Genomic DNA, 20,482 nt, shown 5'->3' with positions numbered 1-20,482 from the left:
AGTACGCGTGAAGGTACCAGAGTCATGTCCGGGATTTATCATTATTTGGCCCATGGTGAAAGCATGGTGAAAGTCATTGAATTGGGAATAATACTGCTAGAATTACAATTTCGGTTGCCATGGTTACGCGGGACCTGTTCTGATAAGACTGTACGAAATTCATCTTTATAATTAGGTGGTAGCGCCATCTATATTTTATAAAGTTAAATGGCTAAAAATAAATAATTATTAGCTAACTCACCGTAACTTGAGTTAAAAAGGATCGTGTTGACAGAATAAAATTATTTTTCAACAACTTCAAAGGTTTGTTTTTTACATTTCAATTTCGCATCAGATTCGCGAAAAAATTCAATTGCAATATAGTTGCCACCACTAGAGACAGATGCCGCCACGGTAGAACGATAAAGTTGATAAAGTCTCCTTATGGAACGTAATTGGTCCCGCGCCAGCCAGATTTAGTTGTACCTCTATTTATTCCCAAATCAATGGTGAAAGTGAAACGCAAAATCTATTTTACAAATCGGATTGAAGTTGGCTTAGTTGGTTGGCTACCGGTTGAATTGGCAACCCTGTTACCGCCCGACCGAAAATATTTCAGATCAGTGACTACGTCATGGGAGAAGCGAAAGGAGAGCGGCGTTTATTGAGACGACTATTCGCGGGACTCCACAACCTGCTTACGCACTATTGCCATATTTGAATTTCGTACCAATTGATGCAGGCGCCATCTAACTCATTCGCGTTTCGCCACCTTATTTCCAAAACCAGGTAACTCGAAAAATGTGGTTTGTCTAAAAATTAATTTAAATTAACGTGTTCGCGATTCGCTACCTAAATTACAAAACCAGGTAACTCGAAAAATTCGTTGTCGATAAAATTCCTCTTGGATTAATTAAGTGAATGTAAAAGATGATTGGAAATTTGTTCAAATTTAAATTTAATATTTAAAATATAGTTAATACATCGGGAAATTTTTCATCTTGCTATATTTTACGTCACCGGAAGACGTCAGTCTTAGCAGAGTTGTAGACAGATGGTTTGATCACTTAGAAATTCTGCCATAGAAGAGTTTGGCTAAAGAAATAGTGGCAAATAGATGGCGCGCCCGACACTGTTGCCCCATCAGATACTTATGGGCTTTCCCCAATTACATCGTAGTACTGAGATGCAGCCTAATTTATAGGGGATGGCGGGAAATTTAAATTTTATTTGGTTTCGTTTTTACAAGTGTGAATTTTTAAGAAATGTATTTTTTAAATATTTATATAATTAATCAACGAACATTTAAGTGTAGTTTCTCAAATATTTACTTGAATTGAAATAAAAAATTTGTACTAGAATTGATAAAGGAATATCACAGACCGTAGTTTTGCCTTTTGACTTTTAATAAGCTTAGGTTTGCTTAAATTGTTAGCAATTTTCACAAATTAAATTGTTAATTAATTAATTTAGAGATCATAAAGAACCGAGTCCGATCGACACGAAAACATGATGTTCCCTTTCCTTAGTAAAAATATTTCGCCAAATTAAAGGTTTTAGACAACCAATACACTCTTTTATATCCTTATTTGTGAGAGCTACCATTTTATTACAAGTCTGATTTCAAATAGTGCAGGCAAGGCCGCTTCACGTGGTCAAGTGCACGCGACGTCTCGAGCTGATGAGCACGTGCAGGCGCCCTTGCCTGTACTATTTTCAATAAGGCCTGCAATGAAATGGCCGACTTCGTAAAAGAGTGTATAGCTCTTTCTATAAAAGAATATATACGCATACATGTATAAAAAGTGTTATTTTTTGGAGCGCGCGCTTCCTAATATTTCCGTGTAGAGGGTCTCGTGCGTTTTCGCGCGAGCTCAACAAAAACAAAAATATGAGCGCGCTCTCTAACTTTAACTGCACGATGAATCTAACGTAATCACGTGACCTCTCGTATTTTATATAAAGAGCTATAATTAGATAACGGGCTGATTTGATTTTGTTCGGGGGGAAGGAACTGACTGGTAGAGCGGAAAGGGGGATTGCTGGAGCAATAGTCATATTCCCCAAGTTGAAATAAATAAATTCTTGGTAACCATTTATATTTTGACATTTTAACGGATTATTTATGGGACTTAAACCCTTTAGAATGAAGTCGAAATATTTTTAACCCGATTTAAAAGAATTTAACAGGAACCCATAGCTCTACTTGGAACGCTTATCGCGGCAGATTTCCGTCTCGATGTGGCTGACGGTTTTTTGACGTCACTATGTTAACATAACAATCAACAACGTGAGAGGGGAGCGCGCGCAGAGGGGATTTGTTTCTCTCGTAGGCGGGGCCAAAGCCGTCAGAGTTATCTTACCATACGCGATACGCCAGGATAAGCATTCCAAGTAGAAGTATGGATTCCTGATTTAAGAAATAAGCTTCAAGATGAACTCAAATAATGTGTTTTTACGAAATGTCTACTATATCGCATTTAAATCAATTTGATTTGAATCGAGGATTTTAATGGAATTAGTTTTTGGAAAGACATCGATGATTTAAATCGCCTCTGACACATTAATAGGTGTTTCAATTAAATACGGGAGGTCACGTGTTAATGTTTTTTTCTACGTCACTAGCTATAGCTATTGACGATAGAGAAGTACTAGGATGACCAATTATATTTGATCAATAATATAATTAATAGGTGGTTTCATTTCGCTTGTTCCGGGATTTCGGAGTAGGGTAAGAAGAGTAAGGCTATGACGTCATTTTACTCCGATTCTGTGCTGGCGAATAGTTTGAGTCGGAGTAAAAACGTTTTTCCAAAATGGCTGCCGGTGGCCTTTTCAGCGGATAAATTCTGGCTAGCAGACGACAAAATCCGATTTACTCCTTTACACCTACTTTCCAGAAGGGGTTAAAATATTAGCCCTAATACGCCGGAACAAGCGAATAGTTTATGGGCCGGAGTAATTCTCATCCCCGAAACAGGCGAATAAAACGTTTTAGGGTAAAAAGAGTACACTTTTAGTCCGAGAACAGACAAAAAGATACCACCCAAAGATTTTGGAATTTGAAGTCCACGTGCGAAACGCGCGCGCCAATAAAGTACTAAAAAGCTTAAGTTCGTGACGCCTAGGAGCAACAAACATTTCATACCTTTAATTTGGTATTGTGTTATTTTATGGAAACACCTATTATGCCTGGCTAACACGATACCATTTTGTCGCGCTCGACCGAAAATCGCATGTGACTACGACCAAAAATAGGTTCAGTAGTACAAAAAGTGGGTGTAAATCTGAGGGACCAAAATCCATTTCAACGCGCGGAACGGGGTTTTTGCATTTTTTCCCGGTTAATTGGTTTTATTTCTCCTTCGTTAAAATGTCGAAACGGCAGCAAAAATCATCGGAAAAATCAAAGCAAGATTACTGCGATGAACGAGAGGAACAATTAATTAATTTTTACGCGGAAAACGAACCATCCTTATTATTTTAATAAAAATAAACGATAAGGCTAATTCTGGTTTCTTTATTTCTCTGTTATTGGCTTTAGCAGTCGCGTGGTGTTAATGAAATTTAGTATCATGTGAACCAAACTTCAAATATGATTAACTTACATTTTGGTTTACTTACAAAATTGTTAGTTGATGCACGCAAAGTATTAATCATTTTACTAAGAGAAAATATACGTTTTTTTTTTAAATCAATGAAAAATTTATATTTAAATTCAATATTTCTTTCGTTTTTCTAAATAAATAAAAAATCAACAATAATGCTTTTATTAAACTAATTATGGTTTTTTGTTCCTTGGGGGAAAAACTAAAACACAAATCAAATCAGCCCGGTATTTCGATTGTCTTCCTATAACTTCCTACAGGAATCCATACCTCTACTTGGAATGCTTATCCTGGCGTATCGCGTGTGGTAAGATCACTCTGACGGCTTTGGCCCCGCCTACGAGATAAAAAAATGCCCTCTGCGCGCGCTCCCCTCTCACGTTGTTGTTTGTTAAGTTAACATAGTGACGTCAAAAAAACCGTCAGCCACATTGAGACGAAAATCTGCCGCGATAAGCATTCCAAGTAGAGGTATGGATTCCTGGGGCTAATAATTTGGCTGGGGTTTTAAAATGAAAATGTAATATTTATTTAATACATTTATCTAGTCACAAAGTCTGTGATGTTTTGTTATTAAATGTAATATTATTCCTACTATTCAAGCAAAGTTCCTTTAAAGCATTTATTTTGTCTTTATTAAAATTATTTCTATAATTTCCTTTAAAATGACTATAAATTTCCTATTAAAAATCGGAGGGTTTATTGTGGTTACCCTTTAAATTCGGACATTTTAACATAAGTAACATTCAAACTATAAGTCGTCGCCGTTAAAACAAAACCGCGTATCTTTTCGGTGGCCTTTTTGAGAAAAATAGATTTTTAATTTTGCAGGGACTTGTGAAATCGCGTGTTAGGTTTTTACACGCGAGTTAATTTTATAGATAAATAATTTCGTTTCAATATTGACTCTTCATGAGGATTTTAATTTAAAAATATTTTGCTAAAGGGGAATTTTTAGAGATGCGTGGTGTTGAGTGAGATAGGAGCTGACAATAAGCAAGAAACGTGCTTTTGCGCGAAATAAGTTGTGAATATCAAAGATACTCTTAAATGTTTTCTCGATTTAAAAAAAATAAATCCAATTGCAACCTATTAATGTTTTTAATGTTATATACGTAAATTGGGGTGTAGAATCTAAATATATCAATTTGGACAAAACCACGTATCTCAAGTTACGTGGTTTTGTTTTAACGGCGCCGTAGTATGACACTTTGGTTATTTTAAACTAAACCTGTTTTACCCAGTGGCGTTAAAAATAGCGAAATAGCGCCACCACTCAACGACTTTGTGAACTATTCTTTCGGGAATATAAACTACATATACCGAAATTTAAAATGAACGCTTACTTTGGTCAAATAACGATTAAATACTGAAATTCTAGGTAAAAATTATTATTCAAAACAGTCGTTAAGTCTTTTGAAGGAATATTTCTTCGAATTTGGAATTAAAAGGGTTTTGTGTAGAGCTTATCGAAATACATTTTCCAACTCTTATCGGATTGGATAAATTTATATCTAGGAAAATAAATAAAATATAAATATTGCTGAACTTAAGTGATTTCGCTAAAAATTCTTCTAATTTTAAAATATTTAGTACATAAGAAAATTTAATCCTTTATTAACCTTTATAATAAAATGTTGTGTCCGGTATAATCCTATTCGTGACCGAAAAGAGTCTAGGTGGCGGGACGGCACTAGCTTCTCCGAGGTAGCGTCTATGATCTAGCGTCTGCTACCGACAAATTCAAAAGTTAGATGAACGTATTTTCTTAAATAAGATTACCGAAATATAAGCAAACGATGCAAAAATTACATTGAAATGCAAGAAACATTATTTATAAAGTCAAATTTACCAATAACGATGAATAAAAACTAATGGCGTCTGCTTTAGCCGCTACCTATTTAGGTTTCAATGGCGAACCAAAGGGGGCGTTGCGATAGTTTTCGGTCGCGAATAACTTGAAAAATATAATACTATTTATTTTATAGGAAATTCAAAATTTTTTACTGGGTGGGCTCTTGGCAATCCATGAATTACAGAGTCCGACTTATAATTTATTTTTTATATTACTTACGCCATAAGTAACATAATAACTATAGGTTAAAGGGGTTTTCCCCCGAGTTCTTCGGTTTCCCCTTCCATAAAGACTTGGGGAGGTTAACGGTAATAGTGAGTGATTAGAGCTGTTGCCTCGCGTGGCACGAAGGGCTTGCCACCACCCTCCTACGCGTTGTAACCCGGCCACCTGAATTACTGGCTTTAAAAGTCTAATTGTCATACTTCAGCGTTATTATGTTACTTAGGGTTACGCTCTAACTAATACTATTGGCAGTCAGCGAAAATTAAACGAGCTACTCTGCAGCGTTCACTGGTTTAAACTATGATTTAAACCAAGTGTTTTTTTTTAACTTTGATACTATTCACTCTAAATGATTCTTAATAATTTTTACATTTTCTGACCAAAATACTACGAAACTAATTACTAAAGTAAAACGTCTTCTTGGCCAAAATGTTTGTTCATAATCGAAGCTAAATCTTCTTTTTAAAGCGATACTGCTGTTCTATAGTTGAATATTGGCTTATAATAATCGACTTGGCACAGATAAAGTATCTATTCTTGTGTTTTTTCATTAAAGTATTTAACAAAGATGTGAAAGAGAGTCAAAGACTTGTAAGCCCTTTAAGTATAGCCCCAGAAAATAAAGAAGTACCTTATTAATCCGTGCTTATAATTTTGGTACTTTAATTTTTTAAGTGAGTGAAGAACAATATCTACAGTTAAAGAGAATAGTTCTGTTTATAAAATAACCTTAGCCATCTTGTTGAAATGTTGCCTCCCCGCTTCAGCTGTGGATCCGTTTTCTCTCCCACTAAAGAGTTTATGAACTCATTCTTAGGCATTGGCTGAATTATTCCAGGGCAACATTTCAACTATTAACACAAGTGAAATAACGTTTAAAAGTAATATAAACCTGTGTTTTAAAAACCCTGGTTAAAACCAAAAACACTATAGGTCTAATTTCTTATTATGATCAGTTATTTAAATCGATTTGATTTGAACCTGTGTGGTTCGAATAGATTTGATTTAAACCAATGATGTGAATTAATTTGACTTGAACCAATGATGTGAATTAATTTGATTTGAACCAATGATGTGAATGAGTTCGATTTGAACCAATGATGTGAATGAGTTTGATTTGGACCAATGATGTTAATGAGTTTGATTTGGACCAATGATGTGAATGAGTTCGATTTGGACAAATGATGTGAATTAATTTGATTTGAACCAATGATGTGAATGAGTTCGATTTGGACCAATGATTGGAATGAGTTCGATTTGGACCAATGATGTGAATGAGTTCGATTTGAACCAATGATGTGAATGAGTTTGATTTGGACCAATGATGTGAATGAGTTCGATTTGGACAAATGATGTGAATGAGTTCGATTTGAACCAATGATGTGAATGAGTTCGATTTGAACCAACGATGTTAATAAATTTTATTTGAACCGACGATGTTATTCAATTTTATTTGCACAATTGATGTGAATGAGTTTGATTTGAACCAATGATGTTAATTAATTTTATTTAAACCATTGGTTGGAAATTGGAATCGATTTGATTTAAACCAGAAGCCATAATGTTTGTGATGAATTTCGTGGAAATTAATGATTCTTAATTAATATTTCAGATGAGTATCGGCGGAACCCTAAATTTTGGAGTGGTCAAGAATCTGTTCGAACCTAAACTGGACACTGGTCAGTGGAAGGACTCACCTAGAGTCGGTCTAACGCCCTGTGATCGCTCAAATTCTGTCATTGAGGTAAATTACCTTCGTTTTTTCATCGTGTTTTTTAAACTAACGTAGTTTAATTATACCATACGTAAAGTAATTACTCATAAGTATGCCATATATATATTTTCTGTAATGAAACCTGAAATATGACGTAATTTCCGTGACGAAATACACGTCATCGATCTTTAATAAATAATAATCAGCTAAGTTAATACCAGAAGTAAATGAACCGAAGTTATTGAAATTGCGCTCAGAATCGGAGGGCGTTTTCCTTATGAAAATGATGAGAAAATCGAGTCAAATAAAAACTAATTTCCATCCCCGTCTTTTGACGCGATAAATTGCACTTGGGAATTGTTGGTTTAGCTATTTCTATTTATAAAAAATGGTTTCATTAAAAACAAAAACGTTTTATTTCGGCCTAGGAGCGCGCAAAATTTCAAATTCGAAGTCAAAATGTAACTTTTTAAGGAAAACGCCTCCAACATGGGGAATATAGCAGTCTGATAACTTCGGTTCATTTACTTCTGCTATTACCCACGTCACAGTTTAAGTTTCTTAACGTCCAAGCTGGTACGTCGTGGGAATTTCTAGGCCTTAATAAAGCGGCGTCAAAACCTTTCCCTCCTCGTGGGGGCGCAATTTACCGTGAGCTTGTTACGTCACTGAATTTTTTAGTTAGTGAAGCGAATTTTGAAAACGTTCTTGGAAAATCTCTTATTATTTACCTCGGGCCTCGCGATCACGAGATTTACGTTTCCATGGCAACCTTTTTAAAAGCGCGTGTAATGTAAAAACTCTCAATTTAAGTCCAATAATAATAGGCGCTTCAATAGATGCCGCTGTCTTTAAAATATAACGCTTTTACAAATATGTCCTGGTTCTCTGTATTACTAATTTTTGGCAAATCGTCGCGCAGGTGTTATTTAAGCGTGTGAAATATGGCTTTATTGGAATATTTTCAAACGTTCTACAGCGGAATATTTAGGATTACCACAGTAATAAAGATACAGATTTAATAATGAGCACCACCTTAAGCCCAAGGCATTTAGCGACTTTTAATGCCTGTAAATCAGGTAGCTGAGAAATTCAAATCTTAAAAACAGGGAAAAGTTAGGAAATTTTAACAACTAGTAAAAATAGTAGGGGAAATGTTCGGTAATTTGGAAAATTTTGACTGAAACCAATTCAGTGAAAATCTCCGGATATAGTCTGGGCTAGGAGCAACAAACAGCACCCCACACAAGGAGAACGCAACCCGTCAAAAGTCGTGCATTTTCTCGCGTACAGTTTTCATTGGTTAGACGCTTTAGCGCCTGCTGCCGTTGGAAGGGGGAAATTGCCTTCCAATGAAATTTGTACACAACACTGCGTTAGCGTGTTTAAAAGCTAGCTGCGTTCTCCTGGTGTTTGTGGCCCCTAGCTCTGGGAAAGTCAGGGAATCCGAAAAAGAAAATAAAAACCGTGTCGAGACAACGGATGTTAAAGATCTAGAAATCGAATGTAAGAATTCCTAAAATTGCAAATCCCAAGTAAAATCTTAGTCTATAAATCTGAAAAGTCATTATAATCCTGTAAACTGGATGGTATTTAAAAAAAATATATATATATTTTTTTAATTTTAAATTCCGTTCTCCAAAATAGGGAAATGATTACGCGATTCTGTTTAACAGCTTACCCTGAACAATCATTGCAATCATAAAAGCTACATTTAAAATTTATTCAAAACATTTCGTTCCGAAAGATATTTTGTGCTGAAAAATATTTTGTGCTGAAAACTATTTTGTGCTGAAAAATATTTTGTGCTGAAAAATATATTGAGCTGAAAAATATTTTGAGCTGAAAAATATTTTGAGCTGAAAAATATTTTGAGCTGAAAAATACATTGAGCTGAAAAATATATTGAGCTGAAAAATATTTCGTGCTAAAAATATTTAGTGCTGAAAAATATTTAATGCTCAAAATATTTAGTGCTGAAAAATATTTAATGCTCAAAATATTTAGTGCTGAAAAATATTTCATGGTGAACAATATTTAGTGCTGAAAAATATTTCATGGTGAAAAATATTTAGCGCTGAAAAATATTTTGCTAAAAATATTTAGTGCTAAAAATATTTCGTGCTTAAAATATAATAAATTCTAAGTTAGTCAAGAAGATAAAAATTGAAGTTCTCGATAGACTACGTGCAGTCTATCTCGCTCGCCTCACCCCTGGAATACCTCGGGTTGGGCTTCCCTGAAAGGGGCACGGAGACTCCGCGTAGCCTCTATCCGCGTCGCCATGGCGACCGTCTCTAACAATCCTCTCCTCTCTCTCTTCCGACCCGATTTCGAGCCGCGGAAGGTCTCTCTCTTTAGGCCTTGGCTGAATTTAACGGAGCCTTTTTCCGGGTTTTGTTCCTTTTGCCTTCGTTACCAGCCGACATTTCCCGTCGACGATATTGACGGGGTACGGTTTGCGAGAGAGACGAAGGGGGCGTTCGTGTCGGGTGACGGTGTATGATACGGCGGGGGAAAACGACCTTGGCGAAATTGCTAGTTTATTCGTTTACAAGTTATTCGGAATTCATCTCGATTGTTGATGCAATATATTTACACATCCAGATTGGGACGAGCGGGTTATCTAGATTTAATTATGTTTGTTTTTGGGACACTTGTTCCAAAGGATTGAATTTTAAAGCGACGTCCACTTATAAATTTGAATTAATTATGACTGTTTTGCTGCTACAAGGATTGTTGGAATAGTGGTTTTGGAAGTTTCGTGTTGCATGTAGGCGTTGTAGCAGAAGCGTATAAATATACTTTCTGACGAAATAAGTATAGCTCCGCGGATTTATATTCAAATACAGTGTTTCAAAAGGTGATGAAAAAAACAAAAAAGTGTAAGGAGTTGTAGGGGGTGAGTTGAGAAGTATGCCTGTTTTTCCCCCATTTTCCTACGATGAGTTAAAAGAGCGCCAGAGAGCTTTAAAGTGTGGCCTACTAGCCCGTTAGGGTTCGTACACGACCTGGCAAACCTGGAAAAGTCAGGGAATTTTAAAATGACCCCAAAAAAATCAGGCAAATAAAGATTTTTTCCTCAAAATATTATTTTAAGCCACACCATTCATTTATTCTACAAAAATGGTCAGGGAAAATTTGGCAATTTGGTCAGGGAAAACCTGGAAATGGCATGGAATTTAATTCCGGAAATTTCGTACGAACCCTGCCCTGGAAGTAATAATAATAATAATAATAATAATAATCAGCTAGGCTAATACCCAAGGCACCACCTTAGGCCCAAGTCATCTAGCGACTTTTAATGACTTAAGCAGGTGGCCGGGTTACAACGCGTAGGAGGGTGGTGGCAAGACCTTCAGCTCCCTACACTCACTATTACCGTTATCCTCTACAAGTTTTTATGGAAGGGGGAACCGTAAAGCTCGGGGGAAACCCCTTAAACCAGTGGGGAGAGAATTTGAAAACTGAACGCGGAAGGAGTAGTTCCGAGTCTTCACCCAGTGCCACAAGCTGGGATCGAACCCGGCTGCTCTTGCTGCGAGCCGAAAGTGCTAACCACTCCGCCACCCCACTTAAAATACTGTTTAAGTTTACTTTTTTACGCTGGCTACCTCGATTTGTTTATCACACGAACCCATTTCCCTGCTGCTTGGTTTTGCGCTTGTTGCAGCCTACTTCCAGGGGCTAATAGGACACACTTTGAAGCTCTCTGGCGCTCTTTTAACTCATCGTAGGAAAATGGGGAAAAAAACAGGCATACTTCTCAACTCGACCCCTACAACTCCTTCCAATTTTGTATAACCTTTTGAAACACCCTGTATAATAAAATATAAATATTACTCCTATTTCCACAGATTGGGTAATTGGAAAGTAGGCTTAAAACGTCATGTATATATCAGATAATTTTAAGAAAAGTCGGGGAGTTTAAACTATAACCGGAAGTGTCACCTACACTTAAATAAAAACTGAAGTAAAAATATTACAAATCAGTTAAAAGTAAAATGTAAAGTTCAAAAATTTTTACCTTAAAAAGGTCAGGGAATTTTTTTTATAAAAGTGGTAAAGAGAAAATAGGGAATTTGAAACAAACTTATGTGGCAACCCTGTAGCGTGACCACCATGGGCCTCTTAATGTCATGGCCTACACAGACGTGTTACCTTGGAAAATATGCCACACCCACGAGCCAACCTACGAATATTTCAAAATAAGATCGTATTACTTTATATTTATCCCTAAGGACCCTAACGCAGACTCACAGAGTTAACACGATATTTTCAGATTCAAATTTCCTGATAATTTTTCAAGATTTTCCTTGAACAAAGACCAAAATTAGACAATTTTTAGTTTCTACTTAATTCACTTTTATCAGAGTTTAAAAAAATTAACTTAAATTTAACTTAAAATTAAAGGGAATATAACCTGCAAATTCATCTTAATGGAAGACCCCTTAAAAATTTCAAATTACCCTGTACAGTGGCACCAAACATTTTTAAAGACCAGAGCTGCAAACGTTGGTGTTCCACACCAAATACCTGAGCAAGGAATTCATACCTCTACTTGGAATGCTTATCCGGGCGTATGGCGTGGGGTAAAAGTCAGGAAATTTGAAAAGATTTCCAAAAAGTCAGGGAATTTGAAAATGATTCCAAAATGTCAGGGAAAAGTCAAGTAATTTTAAAATGATCTCAAAAAGTAAGGGACTTTTAAAATGACCCCAAAAAAAATCAAACCATTAATTTATTCTATAAAAATGGTCAGGGAAAACCTGGAAATGTCAGGAAATTTAATTCCGGAAATTTTGTACGAACCCGGTTAACATAGTGACGTCAAAAAAACCGTCAGCCACATCGAGACGAAAATCTGTCGCGATAACCATTCCAAGTAGAGGTATGGATTCATCATTCCTGCCTGAGGTTGTATTCCCATTAAAAAAAAACACGTTAGAATTACAACGATTCAAACTGACCTTTAAATAACTAGGAATTAAATAATAATTTCGTGATGGTCACGGTTGAATGAATGTCGCTTACCCAAAGAATCTTTTTCGTTGCAGACGAATTTGAAGATAGTGGAAAACCACACGCCGTCTCGGGTGACGCCGGAACCCATCCTCAACCACAGCGGCGCTCTCCTCCTGCCTCCCGCCCAACAGCTGCAGCAACCGGGTGGCGGCAGGCTGTCTCCGAGCACGCGCACGCCGCCAACCAACCACGTGACGCCTGTGACGTCGCAGAGCTGCGGGAGGCTGACCAACAATTCCTCTTCCTGCGGACCCCTGACCGCCGCCTTGACCGCCGCCCTGACCGCCGCCCCGACGCAATACCGGCCTCCCCCCATCGCCTCCTCCAAGCCCAAGATTATCACCAATCAGGTAACACACTACTTACTACTCGACTCGTACGGTAAAGCTGGCTTCGTACCGACCCGGGAAATCTGCTATTAGATTGTCGATAGATAAATCAGGGAAATTCACATTTATTTTAGTAAAAATCAGGCAAATTACAATTTTGGTAAAAACCAGGGAAATTCCAACCTTTTTAGTAGAAACCAGGAAAGTATCAGGGAAATTCCAATCTTTTTAGTAGAAACCAAGAAAGTATCAGGGAAATTCCAATCTTTTGAGTAGAAACCAGGAATGTATCAGGGAAATTCCAATCTTTTGAGTAGAAACTAGGAAAGTATCAGGGAAATTCCAATCGTTTTAGTAAAAATCAGGGAAATTCCATTTTTATAGTAAAACTCAGGAAAGTATCAGGGAAATTCCAATCTTTTTAGTAGAAACCAAGAAAGTATCAGGGAAATTCCAATCTTTTGAGTAGAAACCAGGAATGTATCAGGGAAATTCCAATCTTTTGAGTAGAAACTAGGAAAGTATCAGGGAAATTCCAATCGTTTTAGTAAAAATCAGGGAAATTCCATTTTTATAGTAAAACTCAGGAAAGTATCAGGGAAATTCCAATCGTTTTAGTAAAATCAGGGAAATTCCATTTTTAAAGTAAAACTCAGGAAAGTATCAGGGAAATTCCAATCGTTTTAGTAAAAATCAGGGAAATTCCATTTTTTAAAGTAAAACTCAGGAAAGTATCGGGGAAATTCCCATTTTTAGTAAAAACCACGGAAATCTCAATTTTTAGTAAAAATCGGGGAAATATCAGGGAAATTACCACTTGTAGTAAAAATCAGAGAAATCTCCATTTTGTATTAAAAATCACTCTCGTCACAGCGACCAAAAGACCTAACTGCACTAGCGCCGGCCTCAAAATAGCGAAACGAAATCTCCACGGTAAATTAAATTTCGCTATTAAATTTGGCCAAATATTTTTGCATCTAAGCTGCGATTTAAAATTGTCCGCATATTTTAAGTAGACTCAGCCCGAACTCGCGGTTTGAGGAATTTCCGTCTTAACTCGCGCTTGGAAGCAAATAAGCCGTAAAGAATATGCTTGAAATTCCACCTACTGGAAATTCCTCTCTTTTAACAAACGAAATTTTGTAATAACACTACCGCCATCTCTAGATCCGTCGCTTAACTACTATTTAACGCACGACAGGTTCTAGAAGCTTTGGTAATTAATAGTTTAACTATGAATGTAAAGATGGCGCCACATATGAGCTTTTACGGCAGGACAGCTAGTGGATATCGGATTATTTTCGAGTACTTTCATAAAACGCGTAATTTAATATTTTTATATTAAAATTATAATAATTATAATAATAATAGCTATAAAATATTATTTATTATTATATTAAAATTTTAATAATAATAACTATCAAATATTATTTATTATTATAATATTAAATTTTTAATAATATTATCTATAAAATATTATTTTATCATTGTTATATTAAATTAATAACAATAATAACTGAGATATCATTTTATTATTTTAATATTATTAAATTAATAACTGAAATAATATTTTATTATTGTAATATTATTAAATTAATATCTGAAATAATAACTGAAATATTAATTTATTATTGTAATATTATTAAATTAATAATAATAATAATATATAATATAATAAATAATATATAAAATAAAATATTATTTTATTATTTTAAAATAATATAAAATTAATTATATTCGCGCCCGAAACGAGGATAGTGGCTGCTAATCGTTAATAGCTCGTCTGCGAATAATTTTAATTTGTTACTTATTTAATAATACGTTACTAACGCCACAACATAATATATTTTCGTATCACAATTTTATTCAATAATTTCATCTTGGTTTAAAGCGAATGGTTGCTCTAGTACCTAAAAGGTACGATAGATGTCGGTGCGGTCAATTTAGTTCGATTGGTAGAGATTTCCAAAGCTTAGTTAGGCTACTAAATAATTGGCGTGTATTTGCAACGGGGCGTGCGGTGTCGCTTTGAAGTCCCATTCAAGGCTTGCAATAATAATGGTCTCTCGTATCAACGTGTTCGCCGTCTGATGACCGAGGCTTAGTTGCGAAGCTATGAGGCGCCAAACCAGAACAAGAACTAAATATAATCACAAATGTAGAATGTGGAATACTAATAGAAATATGGAATAAATGGTTAAAGGGGAACGGCCAAGCTTTTCCAAATATGGCCTTATTTCCGTATCAAAAGATTAACAAGACGTTCAATATTCTAACATTTACCTTTTTTGTCTTGTAAAAATAGCTTTTGGCCCAAAAACTTGAAACGAAAAATAACGCCAGGTGTTTGGGTTTGAATTTTCGCCGCCATCTTAGGGGCTGCCGCTAGCGCCCCTAACCCCGTATGACCGATTTGCGAACTATCCTAACTTTTAAAATCGCGCAAATTAGGCTTAGGTCTCTTATAACTGGAACGCGCCGCGCGTGCGAAACAATTTTTTCGCGTCTTCAGCAACGCGCGCTTTTACGTTGTTTTTCTGTCTCACCGACTTCTCACCAGGTGTCGCGGTGGACGCGAGCTTTTCGATTTCCCGAAATTTCTTCATTTTATTAAAAATTAACCACTCAATATTTTTTTATGCGGTTTTCGCCATAAATTTTAGTTTTTAATGGGCTATAGGGCTATCTAACTGGTTAAAGCTTGACCGTTCCCCTTTAAGTAGCTCTGAGGAATCTGCTGATATTGCTGTAAACTTGCACGTGTCCGACACTCGAATTTAAAAACGCTTTCAAAATAAAATCTAACGTTTACTTTGGCAAAAACAGAGTGGCGAGTTGTTTAATCTAAAAGAAAATGTAGAATAAATGGAAAACTAATCGAAAATATACAGGGTTTTTCATAAGGTTAGGCAAAATTTTGAAGAAGCTGTAGGGGGGGGTGAGTTGAGAAGTATGCCTGTTTATTTCCCTACGATGAGTGAAAAGAGCGCCAGAGAGCTTCCAAGTGTGTCCTACTAGCCCCTGGAAGTAGTCTGCAACGAGCGCAAAACCAAGCAGCAGGGATTTTAAATACTGTTTAAGTTTACTTTATTACTCTGGTTACCTCGTTTTTTTTACTAAGTCCATTTTTACTTATCATACGAACCCAAACCTTAATGTTCGCGTTTCCCCTGCTGCTTGATTTTTCCGCTTGTTGCAGCCTACTTCCAGAGGCTAGCAGGCCACAATTTGCAGCTCTCTGGCGCTCTTTTCACTCATCGTAGGAAAATGAAAAAACAAAACAGGCATACTTCTCAACGCACCCCCCCCCCTACAGCTTCTTCAAACTTTTGCCTAACCTTTTGAAACACCCTGTAGAATAAATGGAACACTTAGAAAATGTAGAATAATTGGAACACTAATAAAAAACGTAGGAAGTGGAACACTAGTAGAAAATATTGAATAAATGGAACACTAATAGGAAATATAGAATGTGAAACTCCAATATAAAATGTAGAATGTGAAACACCAATATAGAATAAATGAAACACTATTAGAATATAGAATGTGGAACACTATTAGAATATAGAATGTGGAACACTATTAGAAAATATAGAATGTGGAACACTATTAGAAAATATAGAATGTGGAACACTATTAGAAAATATAGAATGTGGAACACTAAATTGAAATTTGAAAATTTATGTGAAATTTTTGGTATTGAAATTTAGTTAACCCTTCAAACGGTAATAGTTAGTGTAGGGAGCTGTAGGCTCGCGTGGCATGCTTGCCTCCACCCTCCTACGCATTGTAACCCGGCCACCTGAATTAATGGCTTCAAAAGTCGCTTGATGACTTGGGCCTAAGGTAGTGCCTTGGATATTAGCCTAGCTGATTATTAATGTTATTATTAACTTCAGCTATTTCTGCGTTGAGTTAGAAACTACTCTGCTATTGTAATCAGTTTCCCCCGCTACGTGGAAACACTGCCGGTTAGATCAGCCCGTGCTTCCCTACAACACTCAGGGGTATTGTAAGCCGGGATGGACACTCTCCGCTCATTTTAGAGCCGGTCGGGACGATCGGAATGAAAATGAGACGGGACATTTCGCACTAACTGAGAGGTGGAGAGCTTAGCTCTCTCTGTATTTGGCTATTGATGAGAGAGACGATAGGTAACCTAAATTTCAGGCTTTTTTTAAATTGAAAAATCCAGTATGGTTAAAACAGGTTGTAAACATTAATAAAAATGCTCAAATTGCTTATATCTAGCCATCATTTCCCAAATTGCCCGATTTCCAAATTACGTTTTTGCGCGTGACAGTAACTTTACATTGTGAGGTATATCAGACTTTAATAGTTGGTTAAAGCATGACTGATACTTCATGGTATTTTTAATTTTATTAAAAACTGTTAAAATTTACATGTTACCGGAGCTTTCGGGTTCAGAACAAAATACCGCTTGACGAGGGGTCTTTAACCAACTATTAAATTAATATTTTAAACCATGGTAATTATAGTTTTAACTTATACGATTATAGCAGACTTATTTACCCGCTTTTATACCCTAACACGGCGGCGTATTTTCACGCGCAAAATGAATTTGAAGATCCCCTAATTGCTTATATCTAGCTCTCATTACTTGCGACAAAAAGTGAAGGTTAAGTCTAAGACCATTTACACCTGGACTACAATGCCAACGTTATAACTCCGATTTCAGAGTGTCCGCTACAAAACACCACCAAATGGAGAAAATCGGCGATAGTAATCCACAAACATGCAGCACCCACCCCTTTTTTGATTCCCCTTCTTTAGGAGGCGAACGGTTCCCGCTCTCTCTCTTGACGCCGTAAATAACGGGTGAAAATTGGTCAGGACTCGCGGGGCGACCGAATAAAATGTCGGGAGAGGAGCACGAAGTGAACGCGATTTTTCAGCCAGTATTCCCTTGTGGACGAAAGTTGCCTCTAAATAACGATAGTGGCGTTGGGGTAGCGGCGACACTAGCCTAACAACAACGCCTACCTTCATCGCAGTCCAGGTGTAAATGGTCTTAGGTTAAGTTTTAGTGTTTTCAATATTTCTAATTAATTTCTCAATTTTTTTAATAAAAAAATTGGTTTTAACCATGGATTTTTTCGATTGTTGAATCCGGCTTCAACCAGGGTGGTTTAAACTAGTCTGGCTGGCTCTTGCAAAACCATGTTAAATTTTAACTTGATTAAATGAGTGTACCTCAGAGGTGAGCGCCTTACTGACAAGGAGGTGATTTTCCCCTATTTTGTTTAAATTCGGTGGATAAGTAGACCTTTAAGTAACTTGACATTTCCCAAAAGGAAAAGTTTCTAGGGTATTTTGTTTTGCCATGGCAACCAAAAACGTTTTTGATTGCTTAAAATCTTCTATACCCTATGGAAATTAACATTTTTAAAATGCACTTTTTAGGGTACCGCCTTTGAAGAATTTTAAAATATTAAAAATATAAATTATGTTAAAAAAATTGTACATTGGATAAATTCAGCTTAATTTGGGTAAATGCGTGTACATTTGGGATAATATAAGCAAATTGGGTAAATACAAGTAAAGTAGAGTTTCATGGCATTTACCTAAATTTAGCCAATTTACTTGAGTTTACCCAAATTTATCCAATTTAATGGTATTTACCAATTTTACTTCCATAACCAAAATTTAGTCAATTTTTCTTGCATTTACCTAATTTACACATTTTACTAATATGTTCGGAAATGTACATGCGATTTCTCCATGTTAATTTACATAGGGTAAAGAAGATTTTTAGTAATCAAAAACATTTTTTTTTGCCATGGCAAAACTAAAGCCCGCAGAAGTTTTCATTTTGGGAAATTTCAAGTTATATAAAGGTCTACTTCAACTTTTAACAAACTAAGCGAACAATAATTATAACCGAGATTTCTGTGCTAAAAAATCTAATATTATGTTTTATCACACCCGTAATCTGTGCACAAGTTTATAATTTAGACAATATTAAAGTGATGAGGTAACTGATTACATATTTAGCATTAGCAAAGGTTGTATTTTTAGGAAGTTGCTCGTATTTTATATTAAAATGATAATAGTTGGTTTATTTTCACCTGTTCTCGAACTAAAAGTGTACTCTTTTTACCCTAAAACGTTTTATTCGCCTGTTCCGGGGATTAGAATTACTCCGGCCCATAAACTATCCGCTTGTTCCGGAGTATTTGGGCTACTCTTTTTACTCCTTCTGGAAAGGAGGTGTAAAGGAGTAAATCGGATTTTGTCGTCTGCTAGCCAGAATTTATCCGCTAAAAAGGCCACAGGCAGCCATTTTGGAAGAAAGTTTTTACTCCGACTCGAAATATTATCCACCACAGAATCGGAGTAAAATGACGTCATAGCCTTACTCTTCTTACCCTACTCCGAAATCCCGGAACAAGCGAAATGAAACCACCTATTAATTATATTATTGATCAAATATAATTGGTCATCCTAGTACTTCTACCCCGTTAATTATAGTTGTACTAAACTAGGGTTAGTACACAACCTGGAAAAGTCAGATAATTTTAAAATGCCCCCAAAAATTCAAGGAATAGTAAGGGAATTTGAAAATGGCCTTAAAAATTCAGGCAAATAATGTTTTGAAAGATGTATTAAAAATACATATGAAATATTTTCAAGATTTTACCTCAAACCTTTAATTTATTCTACAAAAATTGGTCAGGGAAAATTTGGCAAATTGCTCAGGTCAAACGAACCCTGTAAACCAAATCAAAATGATTATTTTTCCCTAAACATAAGGTCCTTAAGGATGTATTTAATTTTCGGTGTTTCTAATTTGCAGCCTGCGCCGGGAGTGAAAGTTCCAGTGGCGACTCGGGCGGTCAAGACTGAATCTAAACAGCCCGAATCTCCGTCTCCGGCGGCGACTGGTCAAGCGGTCAGCTCTGACCCGCCTTCTCAAGGGTCATCGTCGTTCAGTTCCCAGAGCGCCGCCACGCCCACGACGCCTTTGGCCAACTGCCCAGTGGTCAAGAGTGAACCCCGAGACGAGACGAAAACGGCCAACGCCGCCGGCACGGGCAGCGCGACGGCCGCTGGTCAGCTGCCGTCGCCCAACCCCGCCCAAGTGGACCGATTGGTCAACAACCGCAATCACGTCCTGGTCAGGCATCCCGTCAACAAGGTAGGACTCCTTTCGTACTTCTTGTCGTTTTCAGTTACATGAAACGAAAAATATATCCGTTACATGTTGCGCCAATTTAACGCGTTTGTTTGATGAAGTTTCGAAATGTCAGGGAATTTTAAGAATTTGTAAAACTGCAGGGAAACGTCGGGGAATTCAATTTTATCTTGACACTTTTTCTAGGAGCAATATACGCAAGGAGAACGCAGCTAGCCTTTAAACACGCTAACGCAGTGTTGTGTACAAATTTCATTGGACGAGCCTTGACGCTGAACGGAAGACAATTTCCGAATTTTCCCCTTCCGACGGCAGCAGGCGCTAAAGCGTCTAGCCAATGAAAAATGTACACGAGAAAATTTATGACTTTTGACCGGTTGCGTTCTCCTTATGTGCGGTGCTGTGTTTGTTGCTCTTAGCTTTTTAAAGGGAAATTTTACTCTAGATCTATGAGAAATTCCACGATTATCATTTATTTCCTTGAAAGTTTGGCCAATTTTTTCAACCTTGCAATAACCTTTTTACTGAAATATAAGTCCATTTAAATTTATCAACTTCTGATAAAAGTAAATTATTAAATACCAATTTTGC

General features: G+C 36.5%; 1 protein-coding gene across 5 annotated transcripts in view; it reads left to right on the top strand.

Annotated features, from left to right (window-relative positions):
- LOC149958677 (uncharacterized) overlaps positions 1–20,482 on the top strand; it is a 143,593-nt gene that overhangs the window by 40,368 nt on the left and 82,743 nt on the right. For all 5 annotated transcript variants that reach the window (XM_090166026.1, XM_090166029.1, XM_090166028.1 and 2 more), the window contains exons 2-4: positions 7,280–7,411; positions 12,439–12,756; positions 19,553–19,894. In XM_090166026.1, coding sequence (XP_090022152.1) covers positions 7,280–7,411; positions 12,439–12,756; positions 19,553–19,894 — 792 coding nt within the window. The remainder of the gene's footprint in view (positions 1–7,279; positions 7,412–12,438; positions 12,757–19,552; positions 19,895–20,482) is intronic.

The sequence above is a fragment of the Leiobunum rupestre genome, chromosome 2 (genome assembly GCF_980474605.1).
Source record: "Leiobunum rupestre chromosome 2, qqLeiRupe1.1.hap1, whole genome shotgun sequence".
Taxonomy (NCBI): Eukaryota; Metazoa; Arthropoda; class Arachnida; order Opiliones; family Sclerosomatidae; genus Leiobunum; species Leiobunum rupestre.
This window is presented reverse-complemented; position numbering and strand designations above follow the sequence as displayed.